This window comes from Rhipicephalus sanguineus, chromosome 5 (assembly GCF_013339695.2).
Source record: "Rhipicephalus sanguineus isolate Rsan-2018 chromosome 5, BIME_Rsan_1.4, whole genome shotgun sequence".
Lineage (NCBI taxonomy): Eukaryota > Metazoa > Arthropoda > Arachnida > Ixodida > Ixodidae > Rhipicephalus > Rhipicephalus sanguineus.
Window position 1 is genome coordinate 116,608,793 of NC_051180.1, and position 26,899 is coordinate 116,635,691.

General features: G+C 43.9%; 2 protein-coding genes across 4 annotated transcripts in view; one reads left to right on the forward strand and one right to left on the reverse strand.

Moving 5' to 3' along the window:
- The window catches only part of LOC119394178 (V-type proton ATPase 116 kDa subunit a 1), a 53,503-nt gene extending 48,483 nt beyond the window's left edge, over positions 1 to 5,020 (reverse strand). For 2 of the 3 annotated variants that reach the window (XM_037661440.2, XM_037661438.2), the window contains exons 1-4: positions 4,719 to 5,020; positions 4,512 to 4,590; positions 4,105 to 4,202; positions 3,517 to 3,645 (exon numbers count right to left, since the gene is read on the reverse strand). In XM_037661440.2, coding sequence (XP_037517368.1) covers positions 3,517 to 3,645; positions 4,105 to 4,202; positions 4,512 to 4,590; positions 4,719 to 4,835 — 423 coding nt within the window. In that variant the 5' untranslated portion in view covers positions 4,836 to 5,020. The remainder of the gene's footprint in view (positions 1 to 3,516; positions 3,646 to 4,104; positions 4,203 to 4,511; positions 4,591 to 4,718) is intronic. The other variant, XM_037661439.2, reaches the window with a different exon arrangement.
- Positions 5,021 to 6,641: 1,621 nt separating this feature from the next.
- LOC119394180 (T-complex protein 1 subunit epsilon) lies at positions 6,642 to 22,262 on the forward strand. The gene is made up of 9 exons (XM_037661443.2): positions 6,642 to 6,882; positions 8,060 to 8,120; positions 9,415 to 9,579; positions 11,918 to 12,309; positions 14,207 to 14,476; positions 16,034 to 16,219; positions 17,992 to 18,129; positions 19,221 to 19,401; positions 22,048 to 22,262. Exons 1-9 carry the CDS (start codon positions 6,778 to 6,780, stop codon positions 22,173 to 22,175), a joined length of 1,626 nt encoding a protein of 541 aa, XP_037517371.1. The 5' UTR covers positions 6,642 to 6,777; the 3' UTR covers positions 22,176 to 22,262.
- The last annotated feature ends 4,637 nt before the right edge of the window (positions 22,263 to 26,899 follow it).

Sequence of the window (26,899 nt, forward strand, 5' to 3'; positions counted from 1 at the left end):
TATGCACACCAAATATTTTCGCTTTTTGATTCAAATTCACATACAGTTTAAAAGACTCTTTTCACCAATCACAGTAATGAATTTTCTTACTTTTTACATGCAAAAGTAAGGCACTGCTACCATGAATGCCAAATCAATGCTGCCAAAAATTTACTGCAATGCTGTTAAAATATGTTAAAACAATTACACTGATCTACAGTGAGATTGGGACAGCAAACTGAATAAACTAACTGCAAATTTCAAGACCACATAATTCATGAGACGCTCAACAACTTAAGTGCCCCTTAAGAAAGTCTTCTAATTTTGAAGTCGCATGACAGAATTTCATTAGCACATACAAGTTCTATCGCGCTGATTCGATGACCTATTTCATTAACTATCAAAGGCCTGTAACCAGTGGAGACAAATTTCTATGCTGGTTAGTCAACAAAGTTTTCAGGCCAAGCATCATAATAAGAATACAGCTTCAAGATCAATTTTGCCAACAAAGTTAATATCTTACATAATAGCTGAATGGCCACATCAATAAAAAGATACATGTTTGGGCTTAGTACAGTTATATAAAAAAGCAGATTATATTTTTTGCCCCAAGAAGCAAGCACACAGAAATCAAGACTGCACCAGGACAAGACTGAATTAGGAAAAATTTCCAGCTACCTGAACCGAAGGTATCTTTAAAAAAAATGAGAAAGAAACAAACAACACAATCAGTTTCAGAAATACGCATAACGTTCAACAAGAAAATGAGCAAATTTTTTGCAATGGGTCAAAAGGAAAATAACACAAGGTCAGCAACATCACAGTGGCCTGTTCCCCTCTACTCAGGCATTTTTTGACAGACTGACTGCTAGCCTTGTGTTTTAGCCTGCCTTAATTTATCTCTTATGCAACTGTGTTGCGTAGGAAGAAAGAAATTCTTGCGTATGGCCTAGCATACGAAGAATGCCCTCTCTCAACAAAGAACAGCACTTTACAAAGAAGGTAAGGTAATGTGAACAGACCAATCTTGCACAGGTTTGACTACTACGCTGCATAGATGCAGAAGATTCCAGTAATTGTTCATAATGGGTCAAAAAACTACAATGATAAAACTCAAGTGATATTAAAGAAGATTAGCTTGTGATGAACCAGCTTTTTACTAGAAGTGAGGAGGCACGAAGGTAAAGATTAAGCGATCCTAAAAAAACAGCAAGGCTGAGATGCCACCGGTTTCATTTCTTAAATTGTTAGATCCACAGATGTACCGTATTTTGCGCGATTCTAATACGCACTTTTTTTTGATAAATGTAGCCCTCCAATTTGTATGCACATTACAATCGGGCTCAAAAGCAAAATCGGCATTGTTATTATTTTTTTCAATTTTGCCAGTGTAAAATTACCTGCGCGTTACATTAGGGGGCGCTGTAGAAACGTGCAAATACGGTATTATAAGATGTAGGTAAGTCGTTCTCATGTATTACCTGTCTTTTATTTCTGCTTCACTTGTCTTTAATCTTATTTCATTTCATTACACCTGGAAGACTTCTTCCTGTGTACTACTCTACAACGTCAACAGGTATTGAAGACAAATTTAGTACCACTAATAATAATGACCTCCAAAATACCACCACTAATTTGCCAGAAAATATCTACAGTAGCATCCTCCTCAAGGTCATTTTGAACTTGGGTACAGTAAAAGAGCACAAAGAGACTACTGTCACTATCATAATGTTCCAGCGCAGGTGAGTATGTGCTCCTTACATGGCGAGATTGGTCAAATGGGAAGGCCTGGCCGGAAAAGCAGCTAAAGTTACTCTTCAAAGTGCTGCTGAATGAAGAAACCGGAGCAGGAGCCGCTAGAACGAGGCATTTTTTCAGCTCAACTCAAGTACAGCAACTTGCCACACGGCAAATTGTCACTTCCCAACATTTAGTATGCCACAGCATTAAACCTTTGAGTAAAATGCTTAAATAAATCAAGAGGAACAAACCACTGCTAGACACATGAAAAAAATGAAAACCCTTCGACAAAATCTCAAAGTTTACTGATGTTCACGCTTTAACAGACATTGCATATTCAGCAAGCAACAAACGCAGCAGTTGTCAAGAAGAAGCAACACTGCGATATACCATGTGACATGGCCTAGGCCAAGGGCCTTTAGAAGTACTAATAAGTGCAGCATTTTTTCCTTCTCATCTCTGAATTGCATAGGGACAAGCTAGCACAAAGTAATGAATATTAAGTGCTGCAAGTTTAATAAAGTCCTTTTAATATGCAAATCTGCTAAAGAATTGCTTGAAGTTACCATACCTAACTTAAATAGCTTGAAGCTCCTAAAATGAGATTCCTAATGTAATGGGGATCTATGCCAACATAAGGCTTTTTGTCTCAAGAAATAGTTCCTTTAGTAACTATTCAACATGGGAAACTTAAAAAGATGTGAAAAAATTTGGCAATGTCAGTACAATTTTTAATCCATGCTGAGGTTAAGGTATCGCACAGAAAGATCCAAACACACCAATCACACTAAGCAAGTCAGCCCACCCCGTCTTTTGATTGTGTGCTGCACCAAAAGCTGTCCAGAAAAGATTTAGTTTTCAAGTAATGCAAGAACTACAATCCAGTAAAGCAACCATGTGGCTTACAGCTTGTTCTCTATAAGCTCATCAGAAACATATGCAAGGTTACTACCACCTAAACACTACATACAGTCATGGACAAATCAAATAGGAACAAGCTATGGTTAACTAAAACACATTCTTTCATTCTTGTATCCACTAGTATGCTTGATATAAGCATGATTTTGGCTAGCGCACTTGATTTCAAGATTAAACCATCTTTGGAAACCACATAATCAGTGGTCCGAAATAGTGCACTTGGGTTATAACTCGTGAAGCCTATTCATGTTTGTAATTCCTTTGTTCGAATTTCAGTTGTCCATGACTGTACTTTAGCCGACATGCAGTAAAAGGGTGCAAAGCTATTAAGAAAATGGAACTACACCCCAATTCATACTTAGCAGGAAACACTGCAGAAGCTAAGCAAACAATACTGCCATAGCAGTCTCCCTCAGAACATTTTGCAGAGCAGCTTTTTATCTGCAAAACTTGCTATGAAATTACCACAATGTGCATCACAGTTACAACTTGTAGCTGTAAGGTTGACGCAAATCATATTTGGGCACAATTGCACTTCCACTATGCAGTGCCTCGGCTGTGATCGCAAGTGGCGTACTGTGGCCGCTGGCCGCAGATATATGTCACCTAATTGATGGTAAATAAGCTCAGATTTGAGACGCTTTCCATGCAATTGAGTCCCATTTCGTGACAAATATATAAGACAATTTTTTACATGAAATTATGCTACACATACCTACATCTTTCGTTCATATTTGCCACTTTTTAACCTTGCTAGCTTTTGCAGCATTGCCTGCTATGTATGGCCCAGAGTATGAAACAAAACCTTGGTATTTTATGAGCAAGAAGGCTCACTACAAGGACACTACGCCGAGAGATCACATCAGGGAAGTAACATACCTCATCAAAGAATGCCTGAGTTTTACGCAGAATATGCTTCAGCTCAGTGAGCTCGAGGTAGGTCTTCTTCAGAGCTTCGGCATTAGTGTTCACCTCTTTCAGTTCATTCTCTAGCTTCTCAAATGTGGCCTGCAAAATCACAGTTATGGAAAAGTTATATCCAAGGTGCAAATGACCATGTCTTTGCACGTGATTCCGATTACAAGTGCAGGCAGTGGTGAGAACTTATTCTAGCTGTAGAAGCTGGAGAAAGTGAATGCAGAATGCAGTATGACTTACTTGATGTAAGAAAATCACTGAAATCAATGGCAACATAAAGATACTCAGTGCTTATTGATTTACACTGAACATTACAAGAATAATTGATAGGGTGTGAAAATTTGCACGTAATGATGACGGCATTGTGCAATAATTTGCCAGAACTTTACAAATGTGAATATCTACTAAGTTCTGCTTTCCAATTCATACTGCTGTTCTTCTTTTTGTGTTAAATATTTAATTTCACTATTGCAAGATTTGTTGCCCTTGTTTCAACCTCGTGGTACTTTGCAAAGCTGAATAACGCTGCAGCATTATTTGACCACTAACCTCCAAGTCGATCATCTCTCGAGGTTGTGGCGCCTCTGGGTTGTCGCCAATGTCCAGCATGGGGATCCCATCTTTTTTGATCTCCTTCTCCAGAAATCCTGAATATGATATACGCACGACAAAAATTGGGTACCCGAGACGCAGTTGGCCGAACACAATGTGTAATCGCCAAAACAACGCATTCACTGCGCCCGACTTTCCACAACGAAAATAATGCAGCTCTCACGTAAACTCGCCGGCCGACGTTTGAAGGGCGGCGCGTGAACGCAAAGGCAATCGAGTCACATGACGAGCACAACACAGCTACAAGAGGTGCCTTGAACTAACATGTATATGGAAATTAGGACGAAAGTAGAGGCTACGATCGCTCGTAATTTAGTCCAGTGTAATTGCGGGTTATTACTCACGTAGCTTTCGCTCCATTTCATCGCAGCGACGAACTTCATTGACGAACTTCCGTTGAAAAGCGTTGACGTCAGGGTTGAGCTAGAGGCAAATCAGGTAACGAAGAAAACGGTATTATAAGTACTGCGATACAATGAATGATTTTGTTATGTCCTTGTGGGGTTACATGTGTTATCAGACAGCGCGGGGTAAGGTGAGAACGGACTTACATCTCGGAACTGGACCAAGCCCAACTCGCCTAGCTCGGACACACAGCCGTAAGCCGCTTCGGACTGAAGGAACAGCTGGCAGAGAGTCATCTCCTCGCTGCGGAAAAGGCCCCCCATCTTCACAGCCAGTGGAGGGACCTCACTACTGAAACAAATGTATTACTAGGCGCCCAACCTAAACTTGTGGCGCTCGCCCACGCCTTAGAATAACTCAAAAATCAATGGGCGACTGGCTGTACCGCACTGCAGCCCGCGGCTGAACGCCCATCGTCCATCAAGCCCGCACGTCACGTGAATGACGCGATAACGATCAATAGTAGCCTCCGAGATTACAATCATAATTGTAAACTCTCGGAGGCCACAATTTTCTGCATCGGACTGGTAAGCACAGGGTTCCCGACTGCAAACGTTGATTGTCCGGTGGTACTCATGAATTTTCCTACAATAATTATTGTAAGAAACTCTTTGCATTAAACTGAGTTTTCTGAATGCTGTGATTAAAATATGTGCCAAACTCAGCTTCCAAACGCAAAAAAAAAAAAATCTGAGTTCTTCAATCGCTTTAATCGAAGAACTCTGGCAAAAAATAGATGCACATGCATGCACGTTCTGTAGGTGCATCATTTGCCGGGTATCTTGTTGGGTATAACGTTATAATCACGTCTCCTAGGTGCGAACGCACACGCGTGTTACAAAAGCCAGGATTGAAGATACTCTGGCAAAAAATAGGTGCACATGCATGCACGTTCTGAAGGTGAATCATTTGCCAGGTATCTTTATGGTACGGTACCACGCGTACACGCGTTACCGCGTCCCCTGGATATGCGAACGCGCACGCGTGTGAGGACACAGCCAAGATGAGGAGAGAGGGAGCGAGAGAAAACGGGTCCGTAGAGTTTAAAATGCAACAATTAGTACAGAAAAAACTCGTTCTTGTGTAGCGATTGGTGTAGTTTTAAATCATGCGCCACTCAGCGATTCCCGTTCGTAGAGTTTCCACTGCTCCGCTCGAGTAAAAGTTTGTTAGGGAGATTCGCAAACTCGATGTGCGACATGCGCACGCTACATTTTGCTGTGCTTTATCGAGCTCTTGCTTGTTACGGCAGTGGCATTTTCAAAGCTGACAATCATCAATCGAAAGGAGTGCACCTCCATCAGCGGTAGCGACCTCGTAAAGTAGGCTTGCGTCTATTACACAATTTTGTAATACGAACAAGCAGGTGTTTTCTAGCGTTCAAACCTTCCAGACATCTAAAGTACACTTATAGTATGTTCACATGTTTTCGTTCAGATATAATTTCATCTTAGATTTCGTAGTAGTAATAATAATAATAATTAATAGGTGCTTTATTTTTCACCTAGAAGATGAGGGGGCCTGGGCGAAAAAGCTGAGAAGCAGCTTGACCAGCTCCTGCCCCCCCCCCCCCCAAAAAAAAAAAAAAAAGTGCGCTTTGGCGAGTTTAGAGCAGTGCACATCAACAGCCTTATTAACAGGGTAAATGAACAGGAAGTGAGAAAAATGAAAGGATGGAAAAACAGAATTATCAGCAACAATTAAGCAACGCATTTTCATTGGAAAATTGGAGATTTACGAGAAATGACCTCCGATAAACGCCGAATTTCCTCCCCCGAAAAATATAAACTCCGAGAACGCTCACTTTACCTATTTCTCAAATCAAAGATCTTTAAAATTGGCGCCAATGCATGACGTCAATTTTCGAGAAAAGAAAATTTTGCTCGGGCAAAGCTAAACCTGGCTAAACCATGAAGAACACGTTCGTTACACCGCCCTTCTACTAAATCAAATTTTGTAGAACAAATCTAAGGATTTTAAAAGAAAAACTGATGAATTTTAGGCATTATTTGGAGCTGCTTCTCCACCTCTTATTTCGCATGTTATTTCGTTACTTCGTCAACTTTACCCTCGGAACTTGGCAACACTGAGCGACTAGAAAGAACTGTGGGTCGTGGTTTGCTTGTTTATGAGGCTGTGTTAAACTAAGCAATCCGGTGTAATCCGGCGTAATCGTTGCGAATTTTCTTACCCGAGGAAATCGCAATGAACTCTTTAGGAACGTTAACGTTCGACGAGTACGGGAGACCGTTCATTATTCTCAAGGATCAAGACAAAAAGAAGCGACTCACCGGTGTCGATGCACTCAAGGTAGGCATTCTTGCGCTGTCAGTTTCATTACGCATTTAGCAAATTAATTTGTTTTGCTTCGGTACTTGAATAAAGGATGCGTCCTGGAAAACTCGGACGGTGTTCTGTTTGCTGTCTCGCCGCGTGTCTTCTGTAAGACAACTTGTTATGAATCGCAACTCGTTGAAAGACTGCCATTCATTGTTTCGAAAGGCTCGTGCCCACGCCTTTTAAGGTTGAGAGCAACAAACTCGAGAAGCTTGACTCTGGTGTTTATGCGAAATAAAGTTCTTTGTTAACGTGTCTCTGCTTACGTGCATAGCGGTAGTCGATGTTTGTACTTGCGGTCCGTTCACACGTTCTACATCAAAATTGCCCATAAAAGGCAACGAACAGTCGTTGCGACCGGTCGCCGCCTACTCACTCGCTCGTGTTGTTACCGCGGTGAGCCCAATGCTGGCATTTTATAAAGGGTCGAATACGGTCTGTCGATGTCTGAAAATTCAAGAAAAAATAAGTTAACGCCTACTTGAAGTGGACTTTCTCAAAACGTTACCACGGTAGTAACATTGGTCAAAACACATCAAAATAAAGCCAGTTCGAATAATGCTTTCAAAAACATTGTTAACGATTGCTGAAAGCTGAAAAGCTTGGTTCTAATAAATGACCATTTCTGATTGTAAAGAGGTAGGGGCTGTATTCGGTTTAAAAGAAAGTTCAGAAGATTGAAAATCGCGATACACATGTGCCATGTGGTTTAGAAAGGCCAGACACACCTGGCTTAGTTGCATATTTTCTGGTTTTGTGCGATTGTGGAACTTTGTGCTAATATGTAGAACCAGTTTTAGCGGGCACTATTGTTGTGAACCAACAGGTATGGTGAGCAGTTAAACCAATGAGCACAGGTGGTTACTGATGCCTTAATTAGTGGCACTCGCATTGCCACCGTATATGGAATTGAAATTTATAATTTGTACCTCATTGGCAAAAAAAAATTAAATCTGCCTAATCATTTTGTGTATGACTTCCTTTTAACATGCTTAGAGTAAGACTAGATTTGAGTGTCTGTACTCTTCTAATGTTGTTCATCTGCAAGATAACTTGTCAAATCTCGAAAATAGATGGCACTGATTTATCCTGGAATGTGTCATCCTTAGGGCAATCAGTTAATGCCTCACCTTAACCTTTTGTTTTCCAGTCGCACATCCTGGCCGCCAAGGCCGTGGCTAACATCATCAAGACATCATTGGGCCCAAAAGGTAATCGTCTGGGGACGTTGGCGAACTTAAAAACAATGCGTAGTTAAGCTTTCCTGTTATTTCACTTTATCATGTTATTTGCAATCAGTGCCACATACTCAAAGCTCCAGTTCAAAAGGGGAATCGTTCAAGGGGCTCGTTTCTTTTGTTTGACGCAGCCAATGAAACCAACAGACAATTAAACCAAAGAATGCATAGGGGACATTATTTGTCGTTTTTAACTGTAGTGTAATGACTATGAACTAAATTGAAAGGAAATGAACTGGACGAAAAACACCCCTTTTGTCGGTGGGATCCGAACCCACAACCTTGAATTATGTGTCTGATGGTGTACCGATTGAGCTATGACGGAGGGCGCTTCCTCGTTCACTTTGTTGGGTACGTATAGGCATTTGATCCGTGGGAGTGTTAGCCAGCGCTACTCGTAGCCAAGGCAACGAGTGTGGCACACCCCTTTTTGCGAGAGGCCGTCATGAGGCACGTGATCTTTTCGCAAGGTGGCAGCTGGCTAAAACCCACGCATGCTACCTAAGGCATCAAGTCCTCCGGGACAAAGCCCTCGCTATGAAAGTACGAAAGGGGAATTGTTTGAAGGGCTTGTTTCTTCGTTAGGCACAGCCAGCAAAACCAACGGACAATTAAAGGGACCGACAACCAATCTTTATGGTGCCTACTTAGCGTAACAGAACGCTTACAAGCGAGAGTGTTTTATTATCATGGACTGGTAACATGGAACACGCTGTGAAACATTGTAATCAGACTTTTTCTGTCTGCGGTGAATGTGAAGTCGTATACACAAGTGACAACACATGCTGCAAACAGTGAGCGCAAGAGCGGTTCCTGTATAAGCGCGGCAGTTTGCTGCGCATGCGCCGTGGCTTGACATGTTCCACTGTCCGTCGCGAAGGTTGCACCACTTCTCACCGTGCAACTCCTTTGAGCTCGTAAGCAGCACAAAATAGAGCGAGGATAGATAATAATATACATACTCTAATTTTCAGGAGTAGTTGTCGGTCCTTTTAACCCTTTGTGATCCGTGGTCAGGCACTGCTGGACAAGCTCTTTTGTGGTTGATTCATGTGCGGTTTTTCCCATTGCATTATGCGCCATCTCTAAATGAGTATGAACTTCTCTTACTTAGCTTTCTTTATTTAGTTTCAGACCGGAATGGACGGGAGGTGGATAAAGGTTTCATAACGCAAAGGGTTAAGCCAAGGAATGCAAGGGGGACAAAGCTTGTGTTAGAGGGCACTAAACTGTGACGTACAACTCTAAGCAGTTTAATTAATTGCAGGGCTCGACAAGATGATGGTTTCGTCCGACGGTGATGTTACTGTTACGAACGATGGTGCAACCATCTTGAAGATGATGGATGTGGAGCACCAGATAGCCAAGCTTCTGGTCCAGCTATCTCAATCCCAAGATGATGAGATTGGCGATGGGACCACTGGTGTTGTCGGTGAGTAATACCTGCCTCCCTCGATTGAAAAGCTTGCAACGTTTGCTTGCCAGCATTCTGCGGTACGTTATAAGCATAATGTTTTCTCTGTACCCTCTGTCAAGGCCCTTTTTTGCCCCGTCCTGTCACCTGTAATGACGCTGCTTACTACCTGGGGAAGAGAGTCGCTGTCCACTGGCATTTTGTGATCAAGGCGTACTTCACTAAGCACCAATATATAAAGCTCATTAGGGCTGTATTGGATGTCCTCGAGTGTTTCGTGGTTGAAGTGTTGATATACCACTTTGGTGGTGACTTCTTCGCTCAGTCTCACGTGGAGGTAGCATGCCTTTTAAAAGGGATGCAAGAAAGATTAACAATTTGAGCAGTTGAATTTTGTGACATCCTAGTTGTGTAACAGCACTCTGGATTGAAATTCGAATAATGAAACTGGCAGCTTAAACTACTTTTTTTGCACTCTATAGACAGCTTGCATCCTTCAGGGAGCCCTTTTGCCCCACATCAATAATCTATTTGCTTACATTTCCTTGCTTGAATACTTGGTGCCCACCACTTTCCTGTCCTGAATGACATGTCAAGCTGATGGCATGCACGCTGTTTGTGACAGAAGTACAGGCTGTGCAGTATTAACGCAAAGAAAGGCATTCGTGGCGTCCCTTACTGTTTTGGAACCAAATACACCTCAAAGGGAGTAAGCTTTTAGGGTGTAGATAATACTGTACTGCTATGAACTAATTAGCTGTTTTTTGTCAGTGTTCATTACAATTAAACTGAAGTTTACAGTGAAAAATGCATAACTGGTTTACGGAAATAACCCTGCTTAATTTGTCTAGCAATATCCTAATACTGAAATCATAGAGAAGGGTTGTAACTAGCCTGTCATTACCTATACTGCTTTCTCATTCTATTCTGCAACTGTAGCATGGTGGGGAAGAAGTCAGTCATATATATATATAAAGAAGCCCCATGAAGTGCAATATGTATTCAAATAACACCACATTGAGAGGTACACGGTTTGGTCCAGGCTGGTATTTTGTAATACCTGTCCAAGGCAAACACCCGTGTGAAATCAAAGTGTAGAAGCGTGCTCGGTTGTTGCTGGTAAATGCTTTTGTGATCATTTGCCAGTATGTGTAAAGCACGTACACTCCAATTGCTAATGTTGACTATGCGTAATCGCTACCACATCTGTGCAGTTTTCCAGCTTTCCATCAGTCTTGCATGTGTTGGACCACATATAATCCTGTATTTAGTATTTACTAGCAGCAAGGAAGTTTGCGTATCTTCTTTGGGTGCCGTGGGCACAATTGTGCATGTCAGGGTAGATAAAAAATGCAGATGGAAGTTAGTGGTATTTAAGAATGTGTCATTTACTTGAAGCAATTTTGATTTGAAAGTTTGAGCGAAATCTCTGTAAAGTTTTCTGTAAAATGTGATGGACAGGAGGGTAGATATCTGGGGCTTGGTATTGGCACTGTGCCGTCACGTATTGGTTTAACTTTTGTGGTTTTTCACATGATAAATAAGTGGCTCTACAGGTGCTTTTGAAGTAATTTGAACGTGAAATGTGAAAGTTTCCATTGTGTGACGCTTTAAAGGGGCACTGACACCAATTTTTGAAGCTGAATTTACTCCGTCATATAAATATCCTTTATACAGAGGCTGCTCTGAGCAAATGTGAAGCTCAGGAAATTCTGATAGATGTTTTATTTTGACATTGAAATCAATTTTCGCATGGCACACCTACTGACGTCAACACTAACGTGACGTCAGGGCTACAGTACTACCAATTCTGGAGACTTCACGCACCAGTATGGCTAGTTAGGATGATGCTAGTTATGTTGAACCATAACATACAAAATTGCTGCTTGTGTGTAACCAGCAGAGCCACGGAGTGACCGTGGAAATGTGACACCTTGTGCGAGCACGTAACGAAAAGCTCACACAGGGTCGTGACGCCAGGGTAAAATAGGAACTGAAAATAGCGTTTAAAAGCTTGTTGTAAATAACTTTTTGGGGTATGATCATGCTTATTCGTACATTTTCTAGGCTATTGAGGGCTTGGCATTTCATTTGACGAAAAAACAAAATACAGCTGAAAATTTTTTGTCGGTACTCCTCTAAAGGAACCCATATACTAGTTTCTCACGAAAAAAAAACGTAGTTTTGAAAAGTTCATCTTGGTTCAGCTGTACTGCCACTGTTGGTATATATTGTGCCTTGTCTGACATTGCTACACTCTGAAGCAAACACGTAAAGGCTACAGTAGCATTCTTTAAGTCTCCAATTTGTCACCAACTTAACCACACACTAACAAGATGTGCCCTGTGTTTGGCAGTTCTGGCTGGAGCACTTTTGGAACAGGCAGAGCAGCTTCTGGACCGGGGCATCCATCCGATCCGCATTGCCGATGGCTTCGAGATGGCTGCCCGCTGTGCGCTAACCCACTTGGACAAAGTCGCCGAGAGCTTCTCTGTCACCAAGGAAGACAAGGAGTTCCTGATTCAGACGGCCATGACCACGCTGGGCTCTAAGATCGTGAACAAGTGTCACCGGCAGTTTGCCGAGATCGCCGTGGAAGCCGTGCTCTCGGTGGCCCAGCTGGACCGCGGCGACGTCAACTTTGAGCTGATCAAAGTGGAAGGCAAAGAAGGCGGCAAGCTGGAGGACTCATTGCTGGTCCGAGGTGTGCTTGTCGACAAGGACTTCAGCCATCCTCAGATGCCGAAGGTAAACTTCTCACCCTTGGCCATGTGGTTTGTGCGGCAATTGTTGCTGAATTAGATGAGTGGGCGTCTACCTCGACATTCTTTTTCGTTCTTTGACATCCATTTCATCTAGAACATACATAGATATTCTATTGAATTTCTTTCCTATGTGTGCTGCTTAATCTCCAGCATATATCTTTGCGGCATTCTCAGTGAGTAACATACTGTATTAACAAGAGCTGTGCGAATAGCAAAATTTTGGGTGCGAAGCGAATTCGAATATTAAAGTGTGAGTGCGAATCGAATCGAATATTTTTCGAATATTTCTCGAATATTTCTAGAATGTTTCTCGAATACTTCGAAGTGAAATTTCAAAAAAAAATGTTGGAGAGGATTCCTAAACATATTCTTATGAGATAGCAACATGAAAGTGTTTCTTTTCGCTAGGTTATGAAGCACTGGCGGGGTGGTGTTTCACAGTTGTCTTATCAAGAATGAGGCAATGTAGAGGCCGAATTGTATTTATGTACATGATTTGGTGCAACCAAAGTTCTTGCAACCAAAGTGTTGCCGACAACACTTTACAACGTGATGGGCAAAGATGCCATTTCCTTCCTCAGCCTCTCCTCCTCTTTCAACTTTTATGGAAGCCCAACTGATGTGGCGGACAAGGGTGTGCTCCCTTCAAGTCCGGAGTTCCAAATCTGCCTCGTGGACGTCGATATGTAAGAACACCTGAAATTTCGGATGCTAAAAAGCTTCGGCTTCCAATTGTTTGTACTTCCTGCCCAAATTTCAGGTCCAAAACAGCATTAATTGAGCCCCCACCTCTGCCACATCTTTCATCTCTATGTTGGAACCAGCGTTTTCTTGAGTTAATACATTTGCGACCGTAGCGGAGCTTGAAAGGCAGTTTTGCCGCAATACCGGGGTGGGATGAAGTGAAGCATATTGAAAATCTAGGGACCACTTCCAATCGGACGTTGACTGTGTCTTGGCAAAGTTCGACCGTAACGGAGCTTGAAAGGCAGCTTTGCCGCAATACCGAGGTGTGATGAGGTGAAGCATACTGAAAATCTAGGGACCACTTCCTATCGGACGTTGACTGTGTCTTGGCAAAGATCGACTGTAACGGAGCTTGAAAGGCAGCTTTGCCGCAATGCCGGGGTGTGATGAGGTGAAGCATACTGAAAATCTAGGGACCACTTCCTATCGGACGTTGACTGTGTCTTGGCAAAGATCGACTGTAACGGAGCTTGAAAGGCAGCTTTGCCGCAATGCCGGGGTGTGATGAGGTGAAGCATATTGAAAATCTAGGGACCACTTCCAATCTGACGTTGACTGTCTTGGCAAAGTTCGACTGTAACGGAGCTTGAGAGGCAGCTTTGCCGCAATACGAGAGTGTAATTAGGTGAAGCATATCGAAAATCTGAAGGAGTCACTTTCAATCTGACGTTGACTGTACTTGTTTTTGGGAAGTTCGAATAGTTCGAATAGTAAAATTCCAGTGCGAATTGAATCGAATAGCAAACACTATTTGAATAATATTCGAAATTTCGAATATTCGCACACCCCTAGTATTAGCCCGTTAGCGATTTTTCTATTCTGTGAAGTTTTCTTGTTAAAATGTTTTTAGAGTTCGTATTGAATATTTCTCTACTTAAAAGCAAGTTTTTGCTGTTGAAAAATATACTGAAGCACATACGAAATGAAGCTAGCATAATGAAATTTGTTATTTACTCATGAAAAAAAAGGCCGGCTACCTGCTAATAATTAACAGAAACAAAAATGCTGTTAGAAATTTTCAGCATTCTGACGATGAAAAGTTTTTTTATCAAGTGGACGAGCTGCACTTGTCTGTTTACGGGAAAGGGGTTAAGCAGATAGAATGAAAGGTGTTGTGCACTGTTAATCCGCAGGAAGTGCGCAACGCAAAGCTGGCCATCCTGACGTGCCCGTTTGAACCACCCAAGCCCAAGACCAAGCATAAGTTGGACGTGACTTCGGCTGAGGAGTTTGAGGCCTTGAGGACTTACGAGCGAGAGCAGTTTGAGCAGATGGTGGACCAAGTGAAGGCTGCCGGCGCCAACCTGGTCATCTGCCAGTGGGGCTTTGACGATGAGGCCAATCACCTGCTACTGCAGAAGCAGCTGCCGGCTGTGCGCTGGGTTGGAGGCCCTGAAATTGAGGTTGGTTCTTATTTAGGGAACTTGCGATAATAATGTGGGCTATGTTGAACAAAAAAAATCCCCACCATATCCACGAAGTGAATGATGTTAGAGGAGCTTGCTCGGAGATAACTGGGTAAACCGTGAATGCTCCGTACAATTCCTCTGTCATATAAAGGCTTGACACGTTGTTATAGTAGCGATTGTGGTCAGGTTGTTGTCGAACCACAAGCGGTCGCAGACCTTGCAGCTGTGGCCGAACGTGTGATCCAGGGAATTGCGCTTGAAGCGCGCGTCAGCACGATCAACTTCAAGTAGTGATCGCTTTTGGCGCTTGGCCGCTGCATCTCGCGCCCGTACCTCTTCGAGGTTCTCTTGCCGCTGCTTCCGCACTGCTTCGGCTTCGCGAGCTTGTATCTCAGGGTCCGCATGACGCTGAGGTCTCTCTTCGGCCTCGTGAGCTCTCACCGCAGGGTCTTAGCAGCGAGCCCGATCTGCTACTGCCTTGCAAGCCCTCTGTTCCGCCGCCTTGTCTTCTTCATTCATGCTATTAGTATCAAAGCGCACTGACTGACTGTCGAAAGAGAGAGGAAGCGCGCAGTTGTGGCCCTCTAGTGGTCTCCTGTCAAACTAGAGCGAGCACCGCATGCTACAGTTGGCTATGCTATATGTGGTTTTGCCTGCTTTAATGTCATCATCAAGGTGCTCGAAGAACAATAGGAAGAAGACTTCTCTTTCGTGCGAGCGTGCGCTGAGATGGTTATACTTTACCTGTGTTGAGCAATGAGAACTAGTGGCTACGGCGATGGACAAGCCCCGAGCATAAGGAGCAAGCTCCTGAAAAGAAGGGGAATCGTTCTATAGTCAACAGGCACAGTTGAACCCCTTTATGAGAGACACTTATGTAAGAGCCAACTGCGCCCAACATCAAAATAGGGGTTGATCAGAAAATGAGAATTCAGTACCCTGCTTGTAACAGACACCTCATATAAGGGACAAGAACTACTCCCAGGTGCGTGTCTCTCATAAAGGGGTTCAGCTGTAATCGAACCAACGAAAGCTTTGATAATGTTACTTGTTTTTTATTGAAGCGTTGTGATTATTGTATGTAGGGAAATGAAGATTGACAGTGAAAAAGTCTTAAAGTTCACATACCACATGACTCCATCTGCCAAGAAAATGTTCTACATTCACGGCCATGTGTGGCACTGGCTAGCACTCCCAGCGTTACACATACATAGGTTCCCAAGAAAGTAAACTGGAGCAATAGCTGCTGCAGTAAAACAGTCAGTAGTGCACTGCATGCGTAATGGGGAGGTTGTGGGTTCATGTGCCGGCAGAACCAGCTTTTCCGCCCATTTTCATGGACGAAAAATAAAAACACTATGGAGAGGTTGCCCGCAAATTCATCATGGTGTTCAGTTTGAAAACTCGAATGAAAAAGTGCAGTGTTCAAAATTAATCTCCATGAAGGAATGGTGGGATGGTTTTGAATCTTAAAACGTAACAGAAAAGATGTCTTTTTGGTTTGTGGAACCTTTTACCAAAACTTATTTGCGATGGTTCTCTGTTTTGTAGTTGATTGCCATTGCGACCGGTGGTCGCATTGTGCCACGGTTCTCTGAGCTGACTGCCGACAAGTTGGGATCTGCCGGAGTGGTCCGAGAGCTGTCCTTCGGTACGACAAAGGACCGCATGCTGGTCATAGAAGAGTGCCCCAACTCTCGGGCTGTCACAGTCTTCATACGAGGAGGCAACAAGATGGTGAGCTACCCGTGCCGCATGTATTCATTTGTGGATGTCATGGGGTCCTGTGAAGTCATCAGAGAAGCAGTACCATCAGGATAACTTCCTGCCTTTGTGATGTCATTATCACAGTTCTGTAAAATGTTGTCATGGAGCTGTGAAAATTTTGCAGATCATGTAAAAATGTTCAAGCTCTGCGTGCATCATGCGGAGCACGCATTTCTATGTTAAAGGGGTGGTGCCACCATGTTTGTGGCTTGCGCGTTCTTTGCTGCAAGCGTTTCCTATAGCTCCAGGAAGAACGATGCACGCACCAAGATTCATGTATTCTCGCTAAATAATTTAATATCGTCTTTTGATGTGGACAACTTTCGGTTTCGGTTTCTGGGCGCCGAGGTGGGGCAGTGACGTAGAAGTGTAGGAGGCGTGGTCACGTGATCACACATGGCTGTGACACACTTACCCAGAAAACGATCGAAACTCGGCGAGTGATGTAGCAACCGATGCTTTGCCGGTACTATAGTGAACTAGAATATATTCTAGTTCACTACAGCCGGTACGTACGTTGCGGAGGTCCGCAGGTCACTCACGTCACTACAGCAGATCTGGTGTGACGTCACTACAACTTTCGTTGTCCATCCTACAGATCTACGTCAGTGTTGGCGCGCTAGCGATGGGTTTTGATTGGGAGAATGGGCATTTAGGTACACTTTGGAAGTGAATTAAAATATATTCTAAACGTTTGCTGTGTCCGACCCTTCGTGTGGAGTGTCCTTGCATACAGAGGAAACCCACAACAGGCTTGTTATAGCCTCGAAATTTGATGGCACCATCCCTTTAATGAAATAAATGCAAAGGTGATTAGAGAAAAGTGTATTTTTTGTGCCATCTAGTTTGGTTCTTTTATCAAGCTGACGCACCTATAGGACTGCGCAGCAGCTTTTCATCAATACTGCTGCGCATTATGCAATGGGTGCAACATAAACCTTCCGTCCCGAACCATGGTCCGGCTTCACTTTTGAGCCGTGCACACTGATGCGGACGGGACACGCTCTTTCTGAAGTGTAGGACTTGTCGAGTTTGAAGCTTGGGGTGATAAGGGAGAAATGCACAAATGCCTGTAAGACAGTTGTCTGTTAGCGTAACCTAGCAAAGATGTCAAACACTCTCCAACAAGACTGTGTTTGCTGTCATTGCGTCTCTCGTTGTATGGCTCTGCTTCCTAGGTCTGTGGGCATAGCAACCGTACTTCCTCTTTGGCTATGGTGCTTTGCTGCTAGGCATGAGGTTGTGGGTTGGATGGCAACTAACAGAAGCTGCATTCCAGTGGGGGTGGAATGTACCTTTATATGAATAACACTGTGGTGTCTCATAAAAAAAAACAGCCCTAGCTGTAGCCACTGGTGTATGTGCATGATACAGTGGCATTGCAGTTACAGTCAAGCCGCTCTGTGCAGTTTTCATTACCGTAGGCTGCTCAGTGCAGTCTCTAGCAATCAGTTGATTTGTTTATGCTGTTTTGGTCACCTTGAATTGCTTAGGAAGCACGTGAGCTCTGCAACGTAAACAACACTGAGCACTGGAGCAGGTGCTCTTAGGTGCTTTCTGAACGACGTTGAAGTGCAAGCAAAGTATTGCCAGCAAAACAAACGTTGGGTGTGCAGATGCTCTTTGAGAAGACAGATTTTCATTCGTGCCTTAGGATTATAAGCACTTGTTAAAAAGTGGGCATGGTGCCTGTATGATAAACTGCTTTTGTGTTGAGCACTATGCTTTTGCCTCGTTTGCAGATTGTCGAGGAGGCCAAGCGTAGTCTGCACGATGCTCTGTGCGTCATCCGGAACCTTGTGAAGGACAACCGCATTGTCTACGGTGGCGGGGCTGCCGAGATCTCTTGTTCTCTGGCCGTTGGAGCAGAGGCAGACAAGGTGAGCTTGCAGCGCTACCGCTCTGGCAAAGTGCAGCTGGATACCATGTATTGTGGAATGATGACAGCCTAATCCATTCTAGGAGGTGTGCCGCCAGGCAAGGAAGCCCATTCAGGTCCTCTGAGTGGGCGGCCACGCCTTGGTCACCTTTGAATGATCCTGGCCACTGACCCACAACTTCCACTGCACAATATCGAACAAAACTAACTTGCTAAATTGCAGCCTTGTTTCAAAGGTCAGATGTCTGTCAGCAGTCAGTGTAAAGGAAAAAAAAAAGCTAGGTGGTGATCAGGGGCGTAGCCAGAAATTTTTTTCGGGGGGGGGTTCAACCATACTTTATGTATGTTCGTACGTGCGTTTGTATGTGTGCGTGTATATATGCGCAAGCAAAATTGAAAAATTTCGGGGGGGGGGGGGTTGAACCCCCCCCAACCCCCCCCCCCCCCTTGACTATGCCCCTGGTGGTGATGTTACTTCCGAAAATTGTTTCAAATTCATTGAATGTCTAGGAGAGAACTGCCTAATGTGAATTATCACTAGAAATGACGACAAAAGAGAGCTATTTAATCACAAGCTGGTGCCAAAAGCAACCATTTGGCCCGTATGTATTCACGCACAGACCAAATCTTTAACGTGTTGTCGAACCTGTGAGTGTAAATAGAGAGGCTTATTTACCAGTTCTGCCATAAGCGTGCGTGATAATGCATGAAAGAGCACGAAGGCTTGAAAGTAATTGTAGATAACTATTTATCAACGTTATATTTGTTCAAACAGAATGCAAGAATGCTTCGGTACTGACTAAAAAAAAAGAGGTGGTTGTAATTGAGTCAAAACTGTCTGCTTTGGCATCACTTGTAAGCCACTATGCATTTTCAAGAAATTAAATCCCTTAACTTACGGATTTACGGATGAAAGTGTAGCAGCCTTCTTTGGACACAGTCCGTCCGATGCTGGATGAGGTCCACCACAGTTCGTGCAGCGTGGTTGGGCCCGTGAAGCACAATCTTTATGCAAAAAGTGTGTTGATGACAGTTGCATGAAATTGTCAAGATGCACAGGTACCAGAAGGTAACTGCATACATTGCATTCAGATATCGACGCTGGAGCAGTACCCGTTCCGGGCCTTTGCGGATGCCCTGGAGAGCGTGCCACTCGCCTTGGCTGAGAACTCCGGCCTCCCACCCATTGAGACCCTGACTGAGGTGAAGGCACGTCAAGCCCAAGAGAACAACCCCTGCCTTGGCATTGACTGTCTCGGCAAGGGCACGAACGGTCAGTGCTACTGCTTCACTCCTTTCTTTCTTTCATAAAGCATGCGTAACATGGTGCTGTTGCATGTGCATCATACACATACTGCATAGCTCTCTGCGCTTCTGCTCTTGAAGATAATGTGCTGTTCATTAAGGGGGGATGCGGCTTTCGTATCGCGAAAAATGGCAAAAAAATCGATTTTTTGAAAATCACATTTTCAGTTTCTGTAGCCCCTTTTCTATCAGATTCCAAAATATCTTCACCGAAAACCGCGTAGAAGTGCTATAAAAAAATTGTTGCGCCTGCCGAGGTGGCGAAAATTATTGGGGAAATCGCAAAAAAACACTGATTTTCAAAAAATCATAGCTCCGCAACGACGCCACCGGGCGCCGATATCTTGGGCTCATCGGAAAGCGCATTTCTCCGTCTTCAAATTCCCCGCCGCAGCTGGCTCCTCCCTTCGAAAACAAGCGCACAAAAAGCAAATGTTCGAAGGTCGTTTCGAGGCCTCCGATTGGCCGCGTCCGCCATGTTGCCCCAGCGCGCCTCGCCATTGGTCCGATGCTCGCTCCGGGAGATCGTCGTCTGCAGCTCGTGCGTCTCGAGCTCACGGCTGTCGAAAGTCGCGCTACTTCGTGGCGTATTCGCAATCGCTCTCTGTTCACGGCTCGACGATAACTTTGAACAAGAACTACGTTTTAGTTTGGAGCTACTAGCGGAAGCTCGGTGGGATTACGATGGCGCGCCGCACTCGTAGCGAACATCGCAAACGCACGTCTCGGACCGACTCTAGCGTTGACTCGTCGGATCCGTGGTTGGAGGTTCTGCTTATGCGCACTTCGGACGTCGTGACGAAGGTGATCGCAGGACGACTCTTTGTACTCGCGACCACGCATTACGTACTTTGAAACATCGGGCACCGCGGCCGGCGCGTCTACTGCTCGGAGTCGTCACTAGGCCTAACTCCGCTCACGGCGTCGGCACGCGAGACGAACCTCGAACTTTGCGGGCAAGAACAACGCGTTAGTGGACTCGCGGCAGTGTGCTTCTTCGCAAGGAACGAAGCGCTTCCCCCGCCGGCTCCTCGGTAAAGCGGATGGTCATTTTACGCATCGGCAGCGGACCCCACGGCCAAGCTCGTCGCGCCGCGGGCGCGCGTCGGCGTCCCAAAATGCGAGGCCAAACACGTTGCGCGCATATTTTTCGTCGCCGCACCTAGGCATATTGCGCATCGTCACCGAATGCCGCCACCCAGCACATCGCGTGCCGACTTCCTGGACTATGCGGCCGAGCACTTAGAGGTGAAATAAAGCACTGGTGATGCAATTTAGGCGCGCTTGGGGCCGTGCTTGGTATCACCGTAAGCGCTCATGAATAATCTGAAAAAATAAAAGCCTCGCAGAAAACCGTGTCCGCGACCGGGTGAATGATGAAGCGCATCGCAGGCGAGGTTTACAAATTAGCTTGACGAGTGAAACAGGGAGATGAATTCATATCTGCCCAGTTCGCGTCTTGAATAAACTGCTAAGGAATTCCTATTCCACCAATGTCTTGGCCATAACTGCCCGTTATTTAGGAGGAAGGGATAGGTTGTCATGATGAGAGCTCCTCTTAGTATCCTATAAAAATGATTCAATGATCAATTGCAATCAAGACTGTTAATTATGTTAATGAGAGCATGAATACAAGAAAGCTGGCAAATCATCATAGTACATGACCTACTTGCATTACAATATCTTGTTTTTTGTCATGTCTATTACACCACTTCATAACTTCATTTAACATTCATGCTACATGTTCTTTGTATGTCAGAAAAGGATTTTAAGAAAAAAGAAAGAAAACAAAGGCACAACAGATGAAAGGCCACATGTGCAGGAGGTCCAACCTTATAAAACACATTAAAGATCACAATCTTCTTGTGTTTTAGAGAAGCAAGGCACCTCAAACTAAAGACAGGGCACTCAAGAAACTGCACATTACGAAGGACTCAAAATATTATGAGCCCAGTGCCTTTTGATGAAGTAATATCGTTGGTACAACTTTAAAAGCCGTTTTCTCAAAACGACTTTTCTTGCTTCCTGCTTCGCTTGTTCCGCTGATTTCTCACTGACCGCTGGGTCTATTTCAGTTCCGTTTTTTGTTCTATATTCCTTGAAGCACAGTTCAGGGCGTGACATTCTTGCTTTTTCAGTATGGCCTTTTGATAATTAGCTATTTGACGAGTTGCACAAAGCCTCGTTGCCTGTTGCACAGTCACCTCATGAAAAATGAAAACTAAAAAAATTTTGTTGCAAATAAAAAAATCTAAGAATGTCACGCCCGCAATCAGACATCTTAGAATGCATAGCACTTTGAACGAGTTTCCTATCGCATTTTTTAAGCGAGTCAGACACGGAACAAGAGCAGAAGGCAAAATATATTGTACATCAAAAAGTTGTAAAGATATATTCATGAAATTTCTACAGTAGCATTACAAAAACATTTCAAATAAGTGTGCCAATTTTCATCAAAATCCATGAAGAAATAAGAAAGTTGGTACCGAAAGCCACGTCCCCCCTTAAGCTTGCTGAGCTGACTTTATAAAAGTTCAGTGTGCTTGCACTGCATTGCTGGAATAATCAGCGTTGCAGTCTCCGTGCTTTATGATGCATAACTTTTCTTTGACAGACATGAAAGAGCAGCACGTGATTGAGACCCTGACGAGCAAGAAACAACAGATCAGCTTGGCTACCCAGCTTGTCAAGATGATCCTGAAGATCGACGACATCCGGACACCAGACAACAACTATGCCTAATTTAATTCACCTTAAGAGCACACATGCGTACTGCCGTGTAATAAAAGAAACCAAATGCACTGTGACTGGCTCACAGGTTCCTCCAAACTGGCCTCATTTTTAATGAAACCACACACGCATTTGACAGCCGAAATACAAACCGTGGTTTGCTATGTACAGTTGCCAACCGCTTTTTCAATTGCAGAAAGTTCTTAAAGGACCCCTGACACCAAAATTGAAACCTCGAGATCTTTGTGTTGTTTGACTTTCCTGTATACGGGGGCACATCTGACCGATTATTAGTGACGAACATTGCCTTTAAGATATCTTAATTTGGTTTTAAAGTAAGCGTGAGTGCTCACTTGAGTTGGCTGCACCTTGCGACATCCTGGTATGACCTAGATAGAGGCCCCCTGTGACGGTGCACAATAGGACGGTGCACAATAGGACGGTGAGGCCTATTGTTCCGCACCCCTCTGGCTCTGTTGTTGAGGTAGTGAGGGGACACGCGCTTAACAGGTTTAACCCATAGGGAGGCACCCACACCCACAGCTTGAGTGCACTGCTCCCCCGCATGGGGCCTGCATGGGGCCTCCCCCGCATGGGGCCAGTTTCTTGTGGTTTTTAGGCGGGCGTTTTGAAGTGATGCTAAAATGGTCACAATTAACTACGCTAGAATTAGTTGTACGATACGCTAGAGCATTTACGATTTAATTTAGAGATTACCAGACACAAAGCTACAAATTACAGCCAAAAAGTCACCAACAAAAATTTCGCTGTCAGGGGTCCTTTAAAAGGGTGGCAAAAACGACCATTTAAAAAAAAATTTCAAACCATTCAAAATAACTTCAACGTTATCTGCAACTGCAGCTGCGTGAACTCTGGCCATGCATTAATGTACATTAGTGTACATGAATATTTCCTTCAGGCTCCGATTCTCTACATGGGAAATTTTTAGGCTTGTATGAATATACGAGCACTTCGAACAAATATTACCGTATTCGAATTTAAATTACTGGAAATTTCCAATAAATATTCCGCATGTAACCACCCTGTAAAGGTGGCTTCACTGCAGTGGAGCGATGCTATACCGTGCATACACCTTTCCAGAAAAAATGCACACTGCCGCGAAGCCCCATTTCAAGGTTAAATGAACCTATTACCCTCACATCGATTCATTATTTTTTAAGTTTAAAAGCTTGTTATACCGGCTTATATGCTTCAAGTACAGTAAATCTTAAAATGTAACGCATTTTACAGGTTATCACTTGCATTCTACCGAAAGTCACATCCTGTACTATTCAAAGTTTCTTCCACTTCGCTTTGAACCAAAAAGGACATCTGCACATGCTTTGTTTCAGTTTTAAAAAATATTGTGCAGGTTAGTTTGGTCATGACAAATATGTTCATTTTTTCATTTAATATGTGATTCGTAGTATTCTAATTCGATTTGAATTTATTTGAAATCGCTATTCGCTTCGAGCCTAAAATTTACTATTCACAAAAGCCTACTTTCAAGTAACCTTGGCACAAACCTTTTGAGGGCTCCTCCATTTCTCATGCTCTACACCCTTGCAGATAAATTAAGCCTCTGCTCACAATATGAAAAATGTTTTTGCAACTCCCGACATCATAACATATAAATCAGTAGTTCTAACATAACTTATTGTATGTAAGACTAGATGTTTTATATAGAGCTGTGCGAATAGCAAAACTTTGGGTGCGAAGCGAATTCGAATAATAAAGATTGAGTGCGAATCTAATCGAATAATTTTCGAATATTTCTCAAACATTTTTCGAATAATTCGAAGTGAAATTACAGAAAAAGTTGCAGAGAATCCCTAAGTATGTTCTTGTGAGATAGCAACATGAAAGTGTTTCTTTTCGCTAGGTTGATGAAGCGCTGGTGGGGTCATATTTCATAGTTGTTTTTCTTATCAAGAGTGAGGCAATGTAGAGGCCGAATTGTATTTATGTACATGATTTGGTGCAACCAAAGTGTTGCCAACAACACTTTACACGTGATAGGCAGAGATGCCATTTCCTCAGCCTCTCCTCCTCTTTCAACTGCTGTGGAAGGCCAACTGATGTGGCGGACAAGGGTGTGCTCCCTTCAAGTCCGGAGTTCCAAATCTGCCTCGTAGACGTCGATATATAAGAACATCTGAAATTTTGGATGCTAAAAAGCTTCGACGTCCGATTTTTCGGACTTCCTGCCCAAATTTCAGGTCGAAAACAGCATTAATTGAGCCCCCAACTCTGCCACATCTTTCATCTCCATATTGGAACCAGCATTTTCTTGAGTTTATACATTTGCGACCGTAGCGGAGCTTGAAAGGCAGCTTTGCCGCAATACGGGGGTGTGAGGAGGTGAAGCATATTGAAAATCTAGGGACCACTTCCAACCGGACTTTTTGTCTCTTGGCTAAGTTGAACCGTAACGGAGCTTGAAAGGCAGCTTTGCCGCAATACGAGAGTGTAATGAGGTGAAGCATATTGAAAATCTGAAGGGGTCATTTTCAACCGGATGTTGACTGCATTTGTCTTTTGGAAGTTCGAATGGTTCGAATAGTAAAATTTCAGTGCGAATCGAATCGAATAGCAAACACTATTCGAAAAATATTCGAAATTTCGAATATTCGCACACCCCTAGTTTTATAGTGTGTGTGGTGAAATTCAGTTAGAAAAGTGCTAGTCAAGGTTGGTAATGTGGCCTACAGGCATGTACACCGGGCACAGGGGGGGGGGGGGGGGGGCACCCTCCTAAAGACCTAATGGGGGCGCCATGTAAGCACCATATCTCGACTAAGTCGGACGTGTCCTGTCATTGTTAAATGTACAGGGTTACAGCCATGCAGGTTTTTCACAATAATGGTGGCAATGGGTCCCTGATGTTGCATTCCAAGAACTGTTTACTTGCCACCTTTACCCCTGCATGGCCCGAGACCAAAGGCAGGCTGGTTTGCACAGCAAGTCATCGCTTCATTTTCATTTTTGCCACACGTGAAGCTTGCTTTCTGTTGGACTCATCCAAATGGAAAGGGGGGGGGGGGCACCGCTGCAGTGAAACATGGCCCCCCTAATGGAAGACCCTGCACATGCCTATGATGTGGTCACATGTTTTACAGCGAAAGCTGCTATGAGATCATTTCAACGGCCGTTTTTGGTGGCGTAGTTGTACGCCGCCGCCGCCGTCGCCGCCGGTGTCCGTAACCACTATCGCTCGAAATAAGACGAAATAAGAAAAAATTTCCAGGATGGAACGGGGTTCGAACCTGCGCCCTCTGCGTGGGAGCCCAGTGTTGTACCTCAGAGCCATGCCGGTGCTTGGAACTGCCGTGCAAGCTTCATGTCCAGAAGGAACCACATTAACATATGTAATTTAGTGTGGTAGAAGAGTGAAATAACAACCACGCACCACACAACGCGAATTCTGTAACCAGGCGTCACACAATGCGAATTGCGCAACGAGTGGGCTGTTGGATGCTTCCAACCCACTACAAGGGGCTCTGCAATAATTCTTCATCGTCATCAGGCACAACACCAACAAAGTGCGCGTAATGCCTTACATGTTCTTAGCGGGTACCACGGCTCTCCGTTGAATGACGAAAAATGGCATAGTGGCTGCTTCCCTACTTCACAGAAATTATGATTTATAGCGTAGTGGGTTCCTTGCAAGTGCACTTGCATTGGTTGCCAAGGAAGCCCATGAGCCCATCATCCATTTCCTCAATTTTTTCAATAAAGTTCTTCCCCCCTCTCTCTGTCTCTCTTTCTCACGTCAATGTATGTTATATTGCATGGTGGGAGAGTTAAATAGCGACCGGGCGTCACACAATGCGAATTACGTAACTGGTGAGCCGTTTAAAGCTTCCAGGCCATTACAAAGGGCTGAGCCACAATTCTTCATCGTCAACAGTCGTCACGTAAACATTTCCATTTCACAGAAATTATGATTTATAGCATAGTGGGTTCCTCGCAAGTGCACTTGCATTGGTTGCCAAGGAAGCCCATAAGCCGATCATCCATTTCCTCAGGGTCTCAATAAAGTTCTTCCCCCTTCTCTCTGTCTCTCTTTCTCACGTCAATGTATGTTATATTGCATGGTGGGAGAGTTAAATAGCGACCGGGCGTCACACAATGCAAATTAGGTAACTGGTGAGCCGTTTAAAGCTTCCAACCCATTACAAAGGGCTGAGCCACAATTCTTCATCGTCATCAGTCGTCACGTAAACAAAGTGCACATAATGCCTTACATATGTGTAGCTGGAACCTCGCTTCTGCGCACAATGACGCATAATGACGTTGTAGGTGCTTCCCAATTTCACAAATATTGTGATTTATGGCGTAGTGGGTACCTTGCTAGTGTACTTGTATTAGTAGCCTCAAGAGAGTTTACAACGGGCTCTAGAAATGCCGCTCATCCAGCTTTCGCTGTAACTGTGCTGCGCTTTCCGCGCAGGCCTGGCATTTTTTTGAGGGAACTCCTACTAAAGTATTCTGCTAAGAGGCCCCCTGCAAGCTTTCAATTGTCTTCAAACTCCCGACAGCTGAAAAGTGCATTTGAAAATCAATGTAGCATAAAAATGTACTGCCTGTAAATCTGCTAAAAAGCTTTTCTTCCTCCATCGTTTATTTGCTGTTAGATGAAAACATAGTAATATTCACTTATAAGCCATGTCTATCCAGTTTGATTCAACAAACGCATGCATTCTTCATTTTATAACTTATCACACGGACACATC

Bases quoted from the DNA above. Each gene is read 5' to 3' on its own strand.
- LOC119394180 (XM_037661443.2), top strand. From the start codon at position 6,778: ATGAACTCTTTAGGAACGTTAACGTTCGACGAGTACGGGAGACCGTTC. The intron at 14,477-16,033 runs GTTGGTTCTTAT...TCTGTTTTGTAG, and splicing joins TTGGAGGCCCTGAAATTGAG to TTGATTGCCATTGCGACCGG. The intron at 18,130-19,220 runs GTGAGCTTGCAG...CATTGCATTCAG, and splicing joins TTGGAGCAGAGGCAGACAAG to ATATCGACGCTGGAGCAGTA.